Source organism: Amblyomma mixtum, chromosome 1, assembly GCF_055824585.1.
Source record: "Amblyomma mixtum isolate Tamu chromosome 1, ASM5582458v1, whole genome shotgun sequence".
In the NCBI taxonomy this organism is placed as follows: domain Eukaryota; kingdom Metazoa; phylum Arthropoda; class Arachnida; order Ixodida; family Ixodidae; genus Amblyomma; species Amblyomma mixtum.
This window is the reverse complement of record NC_143012.1, coordinates 323,806,857-323,823,696: the sequence shown is the minus strand read 5'-3', so window position 1 is coordinate 323,823,696 and position 16,840 is coordinate 323,806,857. Positions and strand designations below refer to the sequence as shown.

The 16,840-nt window shown below is 44.0% G+C and overlaps 2 protein-coding genes across 8 annotated transcripts in view; one reads left to right on the top strand and one right to left on the bottom strand.

Annotated features, from left to right (window-relative positions):
• Positions 1 to 6,880, top strand: part of LOC149372756 (tumor protein D54) — a 42,074-nt gene extending 35,194 nt beyond the window's left edge. For 5 of the 6 annotated variants that reach the window (XM_089567303.1, XM_089567298.1, XM_089567300.1 and 2 more), the window contains 2 exons: positions 771 to 831; positions 4,417 to 6,880. In XM_089567303.1, the coding sequence (XP_089423429.1) occupies positions 771 to 831; positions 4,417 to 4,548 (193 nt within the window). In that variant the 3' untranslated portion in view covers positions 4,549 to 6,880. Of the gene's footprint in view, positions 1 to 770; positions 832 to 970; positions 1,357 to 4,416 lie in introns of those variants that run through there. The other variant, XM_089567302.1, reaches the window with a different exon arrangement.
• Positions 4,426 to 10,581, bottom strand: HemK2 (HemK methyltransferase 2). Of its 2 annotated transcripts, XM_089567304.1 has the most exons (6): positions 10,308 to 10,581; positions 10,169 to 10,255; positions 10,010 to 10,100; positions 9,803 to 9,886; positions 8,924 to 9,068; positions 8,704 to 8,829 (listed from the first exon to the last, which is right to left on the bottom strand). In XM_089567304.1, the coding sequence occupies exons 1-6, from the start codon at positions 10,430 to 10,432 to the stop codon at positions 8,711 to 8,713; spliced, it is 651 nt and encodes a 216-aa protein (XP_089423430.1). In that variant the 5' UTR covers positions 10,433 to 10,581; the 3' UTR covers positions 8,704 to 8,710. The 2 variants fall into 2 exon arrangements, with proteins under 2 accessions (XP_089423431.1, XP_089423430.1); XM_089567305.1 differs by lacking the exon at positions 10,169 to 10,255 and having other exon boundaries at positions 4,426 to 8,829.
• Positions 10,582 to 16,840: the final 6,259 nt, after the last annotated feature.

Sequence of the window (16,840 nt, the reverse complement as noted above, 5' to 3'; positions counted from 1 at the left end):
TCGATTTATTATTATGGATGATTTGCCGTATGGACAGTTTTAGCGACCAAAGTGTCCGTATTAACAAGGCAGTGCTTGTAATTCTGTTCTGTGGAGGCTGCTGAGTACGGTGTAATTTTGAAATACCATAAAATTGTGAAATATATAATCGTGTTTATACTTCGCCTAGATTGAGGGAGGAATGGCAGTATCACAAAAATGACAATTCATATTTATTTATTTATTCAATAAACCCCTAAAGGCCCTCAATCGAGGGTATTACAAGGGGGGAGCAATGACACACAACGCAAAATAAGAATGAGCAAGCACCAAGGTGCAATACATAAATACAAAAAGCACATGTAGAAAACAAAACAAGAAACAAACAAAAACCTGTAGTATACATTGTAATTAACACGAAAAATGAACAGATAGCGTTTTAGAGGCAATAACAATCGCAGGAACAAAACAAAATAATAAAACAGCTCAATGCAGCAAGTGGTACAATCAATTAGTAAAGCTAAACAGACATTTGGGTTAGAAGGTCCTGAAACTTGTTAAGATCCCTTTCAGAAGCGATGTGTGATGGTAGATTATTCCAGTCGACTATAGTATATGTTTGAAATTTTCAGCTTTAATAATGTATTTCAATTGCAAGTAAAAAGTTGCATCAGGGGTGAGTCCTAATATCTGTCCTGAAAGCATTATAGAACAAGATCGATCTCTCTACTAGGTTTCTATGAGGGCGGCACCAATTACATTGCTCTTTCCTGCCGCTTGTTTCATTGCAGAAATTCTACTGCTTTTAAGTCTGTCGAGGAGAAGGTTGGGTCCGTCTACACCAACGTGAAGGTACGTGGAATGACAGCATGCAATATGGTTGCCAGCAAAAATTAATCTCTTTTGCTTGTGTTTTGTGACGTTATCAGTCTTTTGGCTTTGTTGCCCTCCTAGGTGTAATGTTACTTTTGTGTGCTTTCTTTCGTTGCAGGAGTCGATCTCTTGAGCCAAAAGCATAGCTTGTTTTCGTAGGAAGCTCTTGGGGAACGACCCTTCTTGAAGTCTAGATGCTGGCTGCTTGAGTGATAGCATATAAGCCCCCTTTTTTTGCCATGCTGGCTGTATTTTTTTCTTTTCATTTCTATTTAGTTTGGCTTGTCCACTCCTTTTTGTGCGGCAGCAATTAGTCTCCCCAAGTTCCTACCGACATATACAGGCTGAGTGACGCGTTGCATTCTTTTTGTGGTCAGGCAGCAATGTCTGTTGTGCATTTAGGGTGAAGCTCCCCTTTTTTTTTTCTGCATTTAGCTTCAGACTTCCGCCCCCTGCTTTTTTTTTTTTCCTTGCTTTGTTAATAAAGCCTGCACCTATCTTTTGCTTGTCCTGTGTCTGGGTATCCTTCTGATTGCATGCCACTTGGATTTTAGGCAACATGTATATGTTTCAATGCTATTGCTAAGCGGCACTGCATAACAACCCAGTACTTGCAATTTTTTTTATTCACGCACGTAGACAACTGATCGAGTTGCAGGTAGCTGATTGAATTGCCTTTACATCTGGTGCTGTCATCATTGAGGAGCTTTGCTGATCCTATCAGTAATGCTAGAGTTACTGTATAGGCTCCAGAGTTTCGCACTAGTTTTTTCTGCATCACTTTTGCCTCCATTAGCCAAACACAACTGCATGGTTCTAAAGCATCCATGCATTACAGTGAAAACACCTCCACACCATTTAGCACTATACTCCATTTCATACATAGCAGGCAACGCTGCGGAGGTTGCTGAAGTAGTGCGTCCGCGCAATCGTATTATTCCGCCATGTGTCATTGTTCGGACGAATACAAACAGCAGTATAAAAAGATGTGGTAGCATTGAAAATCACTGTCGAAGCTGTGAGGCGGTCAGTGTTCAGGCTCTCCGGCCATAATTTTCACGGAGTGTGAACTACTTTTTGGGCGCGGATTGAGTAGGGGCGATTCGATCTACCAACCGCATATCATACCGCCATGTGTACCCATTCCTTCTCGAAGTCTTGATGAGTCGCAGGACGAAAATGTTGCAAGGGGCAAAACGAAGTCCAGGAGGTGCCAGTCATGGCACTTAAGATTTGTCGCTACGAAATATGCTTGTGTTTGCTTTGGCTGTATGGTGAACTACTTTTTGCGTGCAGACTTAGCCTGCGCGAACAGGCGCGCTAGCTTTGGCAGCGTTGCCTGCTATGTATGAAATGGAGTATAGCTGTTGACAGTCCATTGTGTCACTTACTGTTCTCATGCTTGGTAGTAATGCATTCTGCCCAAGTGCACATGTCCACTGAAAAATTATGTCCGCATCCAAAATGCAATTTTATGCAAGTTTCTTTTTGGACTTGAAAACAAGGTGCTTGAGAATCATGGCGCTTACTCCCGATGGCGCCACCCAGCTGCATGAAGAATAATATTGTTAACTCATCAATATATAGGCCTTGGTGCAGCCAACGCATTACTGACAAGCTGTGTTATTCGCTGCAACAGTATTATGGTTACAGTAAAGCTTGTTCAGCAACCAAGAATAGGTGGACTGAGCTGGTACCCTCTCTAACCAATGCACTGAGCATGCTCCCTGCATGCAAAAGTGGTGGCTTTCCCTCATGACTTGGACACTTGGGAGAGAAATATGGTAGACCTATGCCCATCTCCAGTTCACATACGGGGCCTATTTAGTAACTCTAATCAATTCAGGTCTGTTGCCGATGTCTTGTATAGATTGGATAATTGGGGGCACTGCAAAAATGAAAACTGCCCCGTGCTCTTGGTTGCAGTTTACGCTGTGCAAACGCCACGAAGCTAAGCTGCCTTGTCACCTGGGCCACAGTCTGAGCACAGCAGTGTTCTCACTACAAAAGCACGGGCCTTTTAAAAGCCTATGTATTATGACTGCTAACAAGTTTCTCTTGGCTCAAAGCTTTGCTTTCACAAATACACTGAGATTGAGGACTATGTAAGAGCAGTTGGCTCTCAAGATGCATATTTGCACAGTGCCTCCGTTTTTCGTAAGTTTTCACCGGACCTAATGGAGGATGCTGCAGCTCAAAATCATTTGATAAATTAAACTGCCTAGTTTTCTAGAAAGTTAAGCATCTGAATAGAAGGTCATGGCCACCAAAAAGTCTAATGGGTCTACACAATGCTCTATGACATGAGTGAATGTTATGGTTGCATGCACTTTGTCACATTAGCAGCAGATTTTTGGTTTGTGCATGCACTAGTAGCAATCCCACACTGTTCACAATAAACACAAGTTGTTTCAAAGCAAGTGCACGGCTGTCAGATTCAGTATAGTGGGTGTCTCCTAGATGAGGATGGTTTGGACACAAGTACCAAGAGGCGCTGCTAGCTACCTCTCCTTGTTTACGGTGTGTAATAGTGCTGTGGATGTTGGCTTGATGGCGCCACCTGTTCTGCCCAATTGAGCACCAGCTGGCAAATTAGATGGTGCTGTCTAGTAAACATTTCGTGAACTGATATGTGTTTAAGGGGGGACACTGGTCTTGAAAAAAAAATTTTTATCAAGTCACAGTTACGAAATCTTCAGGGAATATGTGTTTTTGTGTGCTGATTCTAAATATGTCATTTAATTTCATGTAAAACAATTCCTTGAGCACTTATGCACCTTTTATGCAGGTATTTTGCAGGGAGTTTTGAAGAAAATTTGCTGCGGGAAACTCGCTGAAATGTATGCCATTGGGTTCTCTTGACACCAAGGAATACAATAAGGGTGAAATTGTCTTCCTGCCTATCATAGAACTTAAGTTATAGAGTGTTGAAGTTGTCGCTTCAGAAATGAGAAGGAAAGTGTGTATTCCTGTTCCTAAAGTGGCAGCTTCAGTACCCTATTACTCAAGTTCTATGAGAGCCAGGATGATAATTTTACCCTTATTGTATTCTTTAGTGTCCAGAGAACCCAATGGCATACATTTTAGCGAGTTTCCTGCAGCGAATTTTCTTCAAAACTCTCCGCAAAATACTTGCATAAAAAGTGCACAAGTGCTCAAGGAATTGTTTTACATTAAATTAAATGACATATCTAGAATCAGCGCACAAAAATACATGTGCCCTGAAAGTTTCATAGCTATGACTAAATTAATAAAATTTTCATTTCAAGACCAGTGTCCCCCCTTAACATCATCTGCAGCACTGTATCATGCCATACTTATAACTTGCATACAAGAAGGAAAAAAAAAACAAAAAACACTTGTCTGTTGTAAACATTGTGCTCCAGAGCCATCTGGCTTGGGCGCCAATTTATTTTATTTTTGCTACAACACTGATGGGCCTAAGAGTACTGGATAAAATGAGCCTGTATTTTTTTTTTTCTCCTAAAACTGGCTTTGCACATTTTCTCCCTGCTCCATTCCTTTTTTCTTGTCCCCCTTCGAACAACCCATCTGCTTCCACAGTCCAAGGTGTCCTCACGAAGCAGCAGCGTCAACAGTTTTGAGGATGCACTCAACAGCCACCCAAGCAATACATCCGTCTCGGCAACGCCTGTGACAAGTCCCATCTCTGAGGAAAAGAAGCCACTGTCCTAAAAGAAAGAACTGCTTGGTGGAATGGACTTGGGTTTTTTCCCGCTATTTTTATTTTCTTTAAGAAAAAAAAATCTCCCCAATCTGTGGGTGTCTTCTTTGTGTGCAGAGATCGCTGCATCCTGGTTCATGTAACTATAGTAGAAAGTTTGGAATAGAAGGGGCCTGGAAAGTATCTTACCTGTGGCACGGCAGCAGCATTAAGGAGCAGCATGACCTTCGGTGCATAAGCAGTTTGTATTCTTTGCAGCAGCTGATGTAATAGCCCCGTGAGAGATGTATGCACCATTTTGGTGTTGCAGTAGGCTTTCTTTGAGACAGAAATGTTATGCTGGAAATCTGGTAAACCTGCCAGCTCAGCGCAACAGAAAGCGAGTGAGCAAGGAATGAAACACGCATGACTTTGTGGGAAAACCTTCATGCAGTGCTGTGCAGGAATTCTTTGGAAATCATCACATCACCTCCAGTCAACTATTTGGTTGGTGGTTTTGTATACTTGCGAATGGTCCATCTTGCACGAGCACATGCCCTCCTATTTGAAGAAAGTGCTTGTCACTGTGCTCTTTTCAAAACTGTTCCCGCATCCAAGGAGTAAAGCGCACCTAGCATTATGTTGCAATTAAGGCCACAGGCAATTCACTATTGCTTTGCTATGCTGGATGGAATCTGCACTCACAAACCTGTTCCATTATACACTTGTGGCTCTGCAAGAAATCTCATTAACGAGTCTGTGCAATTAATGTGAACAGTTTGGTGAGTTGATATGCATTCATTATAATCGTGGAAATTAAGGACGGAACAAGGTAGTGTATGTCCTGTCTACTACTTGTTTCATTCATGTTGTTTTCGATGCTCTTGACAGTCGCATGTGCGCAAGTCAAATGGTCAGCTTTTTTTTTTTTTTTTTGGTATTGTGCCTACCTAAATAAAGTTCAGCTAAATGATCGCATTATTAGTCAGAGTTACTTAGCAGAGTCTGTCTCAAAGGGAGTTAACTGCACGCTCTACTGGCAATGAAATCTCGACGTCGATAATATGTTTGCACATTAAAATGTTGCCAGGACATTCAGCTGCTTAGTGTTGAGCCCATTACAGCTAAGACAATACACACCAGTTGCTGCAATTAAGAGTTGTCTAAGGAATAACAAAAACAAGTTCGCTCTTATAGGCGAGCCAAAAGACCCAACATGAATATCTGCGGACCTAAAACAATTGGCAATTGGGACACCGCCAGGTACCGGTGTACATGGATGCCCAATTTTCCCTATCTATATTTTTGCGTGCACACACAGCATGATGAATGAGAAGTTGACATGCTTGGTAATGAACATATGAAACAGGATGAACTGGGACACTGTGTATTGTCTTCAATAACTGAAGAAGAGAGACTGTGATTGACACAACACATGGTTAAAAGCATGACATTTGCCTTGTGTAATGTACGAAACATCTACAATGTGCTACCCAACGTGCAACCTAATGCGGTGATATGTGGCTGTCTCGTGGTTCAAGCAACTCAATGGAAGCAAAATCACCGTGACACAGTAGCTCCACATTTGTGACCTTTCCATTTTTGAATTCTTTAAGTAGTCATGGAACCGTAGCATAAAATAAATGATGCTATAAAATACAATGCCTACAGAAAAAAATGAAATCGGTTACAATTTTCTTCTTTGAAAGTAGCTATCTGTATTCAGTGGTCGTACAACAATCTCTACCACTGTGAAATGCAACTGTGCTAGACTAACTCCACCATTTCCAATATGGGGCTTTACTCTACAGTGCAACTTTGGACTTTTCGGTCGGGTGGCAGCAGTCAGCATCGCTGCTGAAAGGGAGGAGGAGTACACATTGTTTATTTTTCAGTTGCAACAGTGCGGTGATACATACTTCATATACTTTTTAAAGTTATATTTTGGGAACTCTTTTGCTGATGAATATGTTCTTACTCCAGAAATTGTTTCCTTGCCTGTGACTAACTACTTTGCATAATGGTATGTACGTCAGTCATGTGTTCCATATGAAAAGTCTTAGGGTTTTGTGCATCTGTCTTGTGAGAAATGCAAGCTGTAAATGAAGCTGTTTGTTTTATTGTATGGCAGCCCGCAAGTTGTTTTCGTTTTATGTACTTCCTGCAGATAAGAGACTAGTGCGAGGGGTGGGGAATTCGAGGAAGAGTGCACAGGTGTGGACTGTGGAAAAACTTCTCACCTTCTTATGCACCCAGTTTCAGTGTAATATAGTAGCTACAGAAGTGACATGTCAACAAAAGTGATGTTCCCAAAATCTTTTTGGAATGCTTCCTATTCAAAAATAAAGCTTGTTTGGTGTGTCAGTGGTGCGGTGTGCTTTTACGAGTTTTGATTGTGCGTGATAGATGTAGTAGTCTTAAACCTTTCACTGCCAGGTTTGTTTACTCTCAGCTGCACACACCCTGCCGGGTTTTTTTTGCATGTTAGTTTCCTGGAAATTTTTTGCTAGTAACGCACTAAAATGCTCTGCAGGGCATGTAGACATGTTTGTTCAGGATAATCTTATAGATATTAGTTGTACTGAATCAAATCTTCCAGCACCAATCGTGCCTGTCGGATTTCCTCTTCTCGCGCGGGTTTTTTGGTGGAAGGAGGACTTCATTGATGTCATCACTCGACAAGGCACTTAGGTGGGCTCCTTCCTCGTTCTCATTATCATTGGACTCCGAATTCACAAGCAGTTTTGAATTTCTTCGTCTGTCACAGTGCGGACGAGTGTGGCACATTGCCTCACACGGCTGCTGTGCGGAAACCAAAACAAAGGGACTCGGATGTGGAAACATGCACGCTATCTGTTGTGTAAAATTCACCCTACAAGATCTATGAGTTTGTAGCGTCTCTCCATAGATGGCGCTACATGTTTGCATCGTTTTTTTCCTACACGAGTATTATCGGGAGAGGCAGGGGGTGTGCATATGTGGTAGCCCGAGTTATCTCGGGAGTGGCAGTGAAAGGGTTAATAACTGTTACAGACTCTTTCAGCCCATCACCTGCGATAAATCGCAAATTGTTGCTGGTTGACACAGGGCGCCACAATACACATCATACATACTGTATTGACCAAGCTGAAGTTACTCTGAATGTTGCAAATGCTTTGCAAGCTGCTAACTGTGAACTCATGTGGCCCTGATACCTCTGGGTTGACAGGTTGAAGAGCGGCAGTTGAATGCTTTTTGTCTTGACAAAGCCAGCTGCAGTGGTTACAGAGGTGGTCATTCCATAACAAAACTACAGTAGCATTTGCTAACACAGCACTTAGAAGGCAGCCTGCACTGTAAAATGAAGACTCTGTGGTATTTGCATCTCTGCAGAAAAGCCGTCCATCCTATGAACAAACATTTGTGTGTATTCACATTCATATGGCACAAAAAGAATAGAGATGAAGAAAAAGGCTGCATGACTCGAGTGCTGTGTTGTCTGTAGTTGGAAACAACTTGAACACAGCAGTGAAATGCCCCTATAAGGAGGCTCTCCAGCCAGTGGTGTTGGTTGACTGCCATGATGTCGCAGTTCATGTCGTTAATCCATGCTTAATCCTCTTGCACCTCCCAGCCCCCAGGGATGCCATGCTAGCAGCTGCAAAAGGCTTAAACATATTGTCGCAACATTTGATTGACACCATTCACTGAAGGGCATTTTTGAAGAACATTTGCCGCTTTGTGCTTGAGTTGTATCCGTTTATAGTGTTTCTTTGTCCCTGTTCTTTTTCCTTTTCTTTTTTTATCTGAACACCATGGTTTATGGGCTTTAACATCCCAAAGCAACTCTGGCTATGCGGGACCGCCTGGGGTTCTTTAACATGCACTGAAATCACACAGTGCATGGGTCTGTAGAAGTATTTCGCCTCCATCAAAATGCGACCGCCGTGGCCGGGATCAAAAACACGTCTTTTGGGTCAGCAGCTGAGCACCATAACTGCTGAGCCACCATGGCGGCTCCTGAACACAACGCCATGCTAGTGTACACAGATGAATACCGTGTACTTGTGTTCCATAATGCGCACCTTTCTTCTTCAATGCACAGAAGTCTGTCATGACGGTTGATGCACAAATCATGTCAGAGTGATGCAAGCGACTATGTAAAACTCCTAGGGTTGAGATATTACTCAAAAGTAGCAAAGCAGGCCTTGTGTGTCAAGAATTTTTCTTGAATTTTTCAAACCGCAGTACACTGAGTGACTCGGCTCCACATCGCCGTGCAATGACAGTTTTTCCTCGTAGGCCGTGCGTGGACATCAATTTGCAAATGTCATCTGTAAAACGAAAACCGAATTGTCTACTCACCAATGTTCACTAATGATCTGCACAATACAAGGAAAGTGTCTGCTGTACACACAAAAGCCATACCTGGGTCATTTTGTTTGATGACGAGCAGAAAATACAGGCCATGATCACTCAGCATTTCAGGTATGTATGGAGCCAGCCTGTCCATGACTTCACGGCCTTTTAAGCCACCAGCCCAGGATCGAGTAAGCAGCTTGTCACTGTGCACCTGAAATATAGATACATGGTTTCAAGAAGTCAATGCCTTCCAAAACGGTGCTATTAGTAGAACTTTGCATCTGGCAAGCATACATTCTTTGATACTGAAAAAGTATAACTTTGTGACCATGCAAGGAAGCAGCTTAACCGTTCAGTAGCTTAAACTGTTCGGATTCGTGGCCGCAAAAATTGTATTCTTGCTTTCTAGCAGTGAGACTGCAATGCAAGGATGTTATTTAAAATAGCAAAAGGAATTGAACATATATAATAAAATGTTTAATTGCAAGCTTGCCTCCAAAAAACTTCATTGAATAAACGGCATGACGATGTTAGCAAGCAAAGCGAATTACAAGCAAAGCTGTCTCCACAACCTGCCTCGCATAAGGGCAAGTGTAGGTTTGCAGTAGTTGCAATACGTGCAGCGTAATGCATATGATTGGCAATAATGTGGGAACATTCACAGGAAAGAAAAATTAACGTGTGCACCACATTTTTTGTATCACTTTATTGTTCATAGCAAGGAAAGCCACGACGTTTCCTACTTTAAAATGGTCTCGCAAACGTAACTTACATAAAGTTGCCCCTGAAAGGCTATCAACAACTGAAGCTAGGCCGTTTATGCTGGTCGGAAGTTAAATAGAAAAGTTCCTTTATAAATATTTCACAATCTCGATTACAGAATGCAGAATACAAAATGAGCTCCCAGATAACACATACGCCAGCGAGGAAACTGCCTGTTGTTACCTCTTCGGATGGCGTTACAACATAAGGCGGATTGAAGATCAGGAGGTCGACTTGGTTGCGCAGGCGGTCCACAAGGCATTCTACCTGAAAGCACCAGCAAAATACCCAATGAATAGCAGTATTCGTTCGAAGCCATAATTACATACGCTAGGAAACGTTCGTGGTCAGGCGTAAAGGAAACGGTCACCAGACATGCTAACTGCTTACGAGGTCGTTCACTACGACGTCAATATTTGCTCCGTTCCTTTCACAATTTGTTTTCGTCATTGCAGCAGCACTTCCATTTATGTCAGTGGCTCTGCAAACAAAGGTTCAGCATCTTTAGCACATGTCACACAACAACGTTCCGGCAATGATAGCACTTACATGCAGAAACAGCTGTTGCCTAAAGCTTTTGCTATGGCTGCGCTGACAATTCCTGAGCCGGAACCAACTTCGACGCACAACGCCGGCCTGAAACATGATCACGATGTATTTAACAGTACGAAGTGTGTTTGCGCCTTACCTTCTGAGTTGAATTTCAGACAGATTTTTTTCCAGTGCGTCTATCAAAAGAAAACTGTCCTCTGCTGGCTCATACACGCTGGCTGCTTCACTTTCGGTAAACGAACTGATAACTGGCGTTTCCATTCTACGTGCGAAAATTCTACGCCACTATGCTGACAAAACCCCAAAGAACTACTCGCGCCAGTAGGCTTTTCCGTGCGCTAATAAAACAACGCGCAGATTTTCCTATATGATTATTGTACGAACTTTCCACGCGCCCATGCACGCGCCCCGCGTTTGTTTATACCAGTGTGGGCAGCACAATATCGTGAAAAGGCTAAACTTAGTGAAGCCCCGCCTACATCTCTTCGGCTTGTCACATTCAGCCCAAAAAATGTCAAAATTTTCTGAATGCTGTAAGTATACCTGGATCTATTTTCAATTCCCAGCCATATAAAGAAAAAAACATTTTCATGGACTTTTGTTCCTCGCAACTTTGGAAAACGGTGCTCATTGAGCCTTCCAATCTTCCTGCGTCGGAAAACGCGGCAAATTCAACAGCAACTGATTACTTACTCTCAGTGAACAGGAAATAAATTCCATTCAGCACTGTCATAGGATCCAAAGGTCGCTCACTGTGTGTCACGCTTGCGTGCTGCATTGCTGTATAATTGCCGGTCGTGTTACCAATCTATAAACGTTGGTGTTACCGGTAGGACCAGTAGCTTTTCCTTTGTTTGCTTTTGTCGCTCTCAAGCACGGCTCTCAAGTAAAGGCTAATGCTTCCTCTCCACCCAAAAACTCAAGACCACAGTGTTTTCCGCATGTCAGGTATAATTTCTTGAAATAAATATTACATCAGGGTGTGTTATGAATTACGTTCAACAACTTTTTTATGCAGTGCTACGCCTTCGTCCATCGACCCTCGGGATGATGAGCCTCGGGAGAGCGCCTGGTACCAACATTCATTTCCTTCTCTCCAAAAGTACTTCCTTACCTTGAACTATATTATTTGATTTGATGGGGCTTAATGTCCCAAAGTGACTCAGGCTTCGAGGGACGCTGTAGTTCTCTAGCATTTCGCCTCCATCGAAATGCCACCGCCGCGGCTGGGATCGAACTCGCGTCTTTCGGGTCAGCAGCCGAGCGCCATAACCACTGAGCCACCACGGCGAATATATACCGGGTGTTTCAGCGAACACTTTCAAAAATGTTCAAAAATAGGTTTTTTGGTGTAAAAATATATGGCTTTTGGGCATAGTATTGCGAGTGTTGGCGGACATCAGAAAACGGATGAATCGTGCTAAGTAGCAAGATGGTTAACTAATTTTTAATAATTAACTCTTTAATTATTACAGTTAGGCGCCTAGTTGCAATTAGAGATGTGTAGCCGATAGTGATAGCCTTATCAGTTTTTAGAATTTTGAAAACGCGATTGCCCTCGCTGCTGTTGCTCGACAAAATCTGGCTGCATCTTGCGAAAAATACATGCGCTTTCGAAAGCATGTAGGTAAAGCAACCCATCCAGTGCACATAAGTAGTCGAAAAGGCCAAATTTTGTCGAGCCACGGCGCCAAAGATAATCGCGTTTTCGAAATTCTAAAAACTGATATGGCTATTGCTAACGACCGGCTACAAATATCTGATTGCAACTAGGCGCCTAACTGTGATAGTTCAAAAATAATTATTAAAAATTAGTTAACCAGCTTACTACTTAATACGATTGACCGGTTTTCTGGTGCCTGCCAACACTGGTAATACTATGCCACAAAAGCCATATTTTTACCCCAAAAATCCTATCTATGAAAATTTTTTCAAGTGTTCCCTGAAACACCCGGTATATATCTTGTGAACATTCAATTAAATACAATGTAGAGGCCACTGCGTTGCAATACACTGCAATACACTATTAAATTTGGCAGAACATTAGCATGCACTATTTATTTATTTATTTATTTATTTATTTATTTACTTATTTATACAGGTTCCTACAGCGCCTTGCTGGATATTGCTGCAGGGGAAATGCATGAAACATGATAGAATACAGGCATTTGCTGTACTATACAAAATAGATACGTCTTGCATATGAAACATAATCACTGCAGAACTTCAATGATAACACTATGATGGACATTACACAACGTACAAAGCAGATGCATATTATAACTGGGAAAGAATGAATAGTTAGTGCAACCTAATTGATGGTTAAGTTGCACTAATTAGTGCTTCATGCATGTACTGAACTAGCATTAAAAGCGCTGAAAAGGCTTTCGCATTAAACGCGCGTAAGGACCTGAAGTGAAGTGCACTCAGCAATTTCTTTCCCTTGTTCCACTACCAATTATTGCTCACTCAACAAAAGTGGCTGTAAGGACGAAGAGCCTCAGTTTAATGGCGTTGTTGTCTTTAGGGAACAGATTTAGAGAAATACTTGTATTTGGGCGTGTTGGTTCATAGCTTTTCAGGAGGACACAGGGGCGCAATAAAAGACACGGACATAGAAGTAGACAGGGACGAGCGCTCGTCCCTGTCTACTTCTATGTCCGTGTCTTTTATTGCGCCCCTGTGTCCTCCTGAACAGATTTAGAGCTTTTTCGGTTTTGCCCTAATCGTCGTTAGGTCATTAACGTGCAGTGGAAACAATCTGAAGCGCTCATTACTGAAACCGTTAACTTGAATAAGCTTACTTTTCACTATAATCGCCATTTCAATTGTATACAATGCACTACTGAAAAAAAAAAATCTCTGGTTGCAAAACGCCAAAGGTGCCATAGCAGCGCACTTCCCATTGTCAGTTACTGTGTCTACAGTTTCCTCCTCTTAAAGGTTTTTCATTGCCATGTACTCATGCTAAAACAGTACGTCTTAAAAGCTCAGCGTGTTCGCATTTATTACGCGGAAGGTTTGGCTTAGTTTTTATTGACGTCGGCCCTACATAGCTTCACCCAGTATTGCCTCGTGAAGAACATTCGAAGCGACTGTAACTGCGAATAACTGCAATTTACTCCATTGATACCGTTACATTGGTACTGGGGATCATCGCAGTCAGCTTCGATGTACTTGGCGTCAGTTTCTTTGAGTTTCTTCAGCGAAAAATCCACGGAAAATCCTCAGAGAAACAACCTAGATAACAATTGGGCCGCCTGGGTCACGTGACCGTGTGATGTAATCGCAACCTGCCCATGGATTTAGCCCCCCTCCCCCTGCAGGTGTAATTTAAGTTGGCCGCGAGTGGCTGCCCGGGAAGAGAAACCTGGGCCTCACAAGGCAGCACCTGTCATCGCAGGGAGGTGGCGCATCGCTTAACCGCTGCACAAAGGAGGGGTATGAGGTCTCCCAGGGATGGATGAATGTAGAGAATGACCGATTCCGCATATATGGGCCTTAACTCATTAACGCTACCACGTCACACCCTTAAAGTGTCCCCTCCAGCTTCTTGGCATTGCTTTTGTTATAAATTGCATCCCAACTTTATGTTCTATCCGCGTGCGGTCTTGTTCTGATTGTCTCTTTGTATAGCGCATGCTTGCCCGCTTCGTTCCTTTCGAGGAACAGAAAAGGCCATCGCCGGGTCTCGCCGTCTAAGGCGGATGTGTCGAGTGTCTGGCAGGGCCCAGTATCCAGCCGTCGCAACTCCTCATAGATCCCGAAAGGATACGAGTGGTGTGTAGACCGGACACCACTCGTCTCCTTTAGGGATCTATGAGGAGTTGCGACGGCTGGATACTGGGCCCTGCCAGACACTCGACACATCCGCCTTAGACGGCGAGAGCCGGCGATGGCCTTTTCTGTTCCTCGCAGAACACCACGCCATTGCATGCCTAAGACATAGGTTACGTTTAAACGTCGCCTTCACGCGCAAGTACTTGCACTTAATTGGGCAAGCGGACTCCACGGACTGTTCCACATGTGGCGTGCTAGAGAATTCAGGGCATATTATAGTGGCGTGCCCAGCATATGCACGAGAAACACTCATGCTAGAATTTATTTTGAAGACTTTTGACACCAGGCCCTTCTCGGAGGATTTGATCCTCAGCGCTTGTCCAGATAGTTCGAAAACTCTACAGGCAACACGAGCGCTTTCACGCTTTTTAAGCGACACGGTCCTTGACTCGCGTTTGTAATGTTGGCAAATGTGCCTTGTCTTTTTTCATCTGCCTCCTCCAATCATCATCGTCATCCTCCATCGTGACCCTCTGTTTTCTCCTCTTCCCGTTCCCCAGTGCGGAGTAGCAGGCCATTTTTTCCGGCCAACCTGTCATCCTTTCCCGTCAACAAAACCCCCCTCTCTCTATCTCGTCCCTGCAGACCTGACTACACACCAACAAGCACTGTATGCTTAGGTGTGGCAGAAAATGGAGTCATGAAATATAAGAGGGTGGTAAACAAGAACAATATTATTATTACCTTATATGATTGTGGGGGGTGCCGACAGCTTATACAAGAGACCACATAGAACCAGCAATCGAGCTGCACCAGGATCAAAGCAGGGATTGAATTCGTCAGGTTTTATTGACGGACGTTGGAGGCCGTTGAAAAGAGAACTGAGTGTTTCATAAGGCAGCGTTGGAAAAGGGTCGCGCAAATGACGTGCACAGAACAGAGTGTTAGACGTGAGGTCAATACCCGTGTATATTCACCCCGGGTATGCATCTCACGTTATCAATGTCTTCACTCAGGGCTCGTTTCGTTTGCCTTCTCTGTAGCATGCCAAGAAACGCGTCATCGATAACTGGGTTGAGATTCCTTTAGCCAGCAACGACAGCGGTCAGCACTTGCCTTTGTTGATCGGCTTGTACAGCTGACGTTGTGCTGATTGCGGTTCAAGAAGACCGCATAAGGTAGGTGAGGTTCAAGATAGCTTTCGTTACCTTAAAGCAACTAAGAGCGCTGATATATGGGAGCACTAAGGGACTCCCACTTCAGTGGGCTCCGATATGCTTCCACGAGTGTGCTGTACCCACGTGCTCGCCAGCCCATTCGATAGGGCCTGTCATCCTTCGCGACGCACTCAAATCCTTCACTCCAGTACTAACAGTGTGTGAGATATGCGTGGATTTTGCTGCATCATAGACCACGAAGGTTAGGGGCTTGCGCTTTTGTTCCCCGCAATTTCGGCACGCTTTATGATCTGCTCAGTTCTCTGCGTACCAGCAATTTTCGCATAACTGAGTAAATCAATCATTTGAGTATTTGGATTACGTAATTACCATTCCAATTTTTTAGCATCTTGTTTGGGCGATGTAGTTTTCAATACGTGAGTGAAGAAGAGTACGCACCATAATGAATCATAGTGGCGCGGCTAAAACACCGAAACCTCAATTTTACTAGAGCGTGCACGACAGAATTTTCAAATAAAAACTTCCCTTCTCCGGCATGTCCGGAAATTATATCTGCCGTTTAAAGGAAAAAGGAAATAGACAAAGCTACTCAAGAGAATTTATTTAATCCCGTTCTGGCGCTAATAACTGTCCACTGAGAAGGGCAGCGGGGGGGAGGGGGGGGGGGGGGGGTTCACATTTTATGTTTTTCGAAGGAGCACGCAAGATGGGGCGCGAACGGAGTTGCTGCTTCTGGAGGTCAGCTGGCTTTTCGTTTCTTTTTTTAAATTCGATTCTTACATTCTTAGAATTCTTAGAATTCGGTGTGGGCTCCTAGTGGGTGAGGAGTTGTGGAGGGTGGGTGTAGGCGGTACGGCAGTTGAGGGCGCTTCTGGAGGGTAGAGTTGGGTGGACGGGTGGTGGGTGGAGATTTTTGGGTTGGGGTGGGGAGGTCGATCGAGGTTGGCGGTGGGTCAGTGGGCATCCCCTTAGCTAGGAGGGTGGGGTGGGGGTGGGGGGGTAAGTCTGCTGAGTAGTGCATCTGGTGGTCAGCTCGATTTTCCACTGGGTCTCTGAATTCAATTTCGCCGTCGCTTTTTCGTTCCGTTCCTGTGTGGGCTTCTACTGGGTGCAGAACTTGTTGAAGGTGGAAGTAGGCCGGTGGCGCTCCTGGAGGATCAGGGTGAGTGAGGGTGTTGTTGAGAGGTGGATAGCAGGTGCCGGTGGGTCCCTATAGGAGAGGTGGCTGATAGGTGGTGCTTCTGGAGAGTGGAGGCTTCACTCACCGAGGCTTCACGCCAATAACGCCAGCATTTTCGCCAGGTACCACTGTTACTGCTATCAGAGTAGTGTGCACCTCGGTCCCTGCCGTCTCAGCAGTGCTTTCAGGCAATCAGTTATGCTTCTTTTGACTAAATACCGCTGTAAGCAGTCGTTATGTAAACAAATTCGCAGAAGTTTTAAGGCATGATCGCTCGCAAGACAAGCAACCAGACAGCTGTACCATCGCCCCGCCGCGGTGGCTCAGTGGTTAAGGCGCTCGACTGCTTACCCGAAAGACGCGGGTTCGATCCCGGCTGCGGCGGCTGAATTTCGATGAAGGCGAAATTCTAGAGGCCCGTGTACTGTGCGATGTCAGTGCACCTTAAAGAACCCCAAGTGGTCGAAATTTCCAGAGCCCTTCCCTACGGCGTCTCTCATAGCCTGAGTTGCTTTGGGACGTTAAACCCCA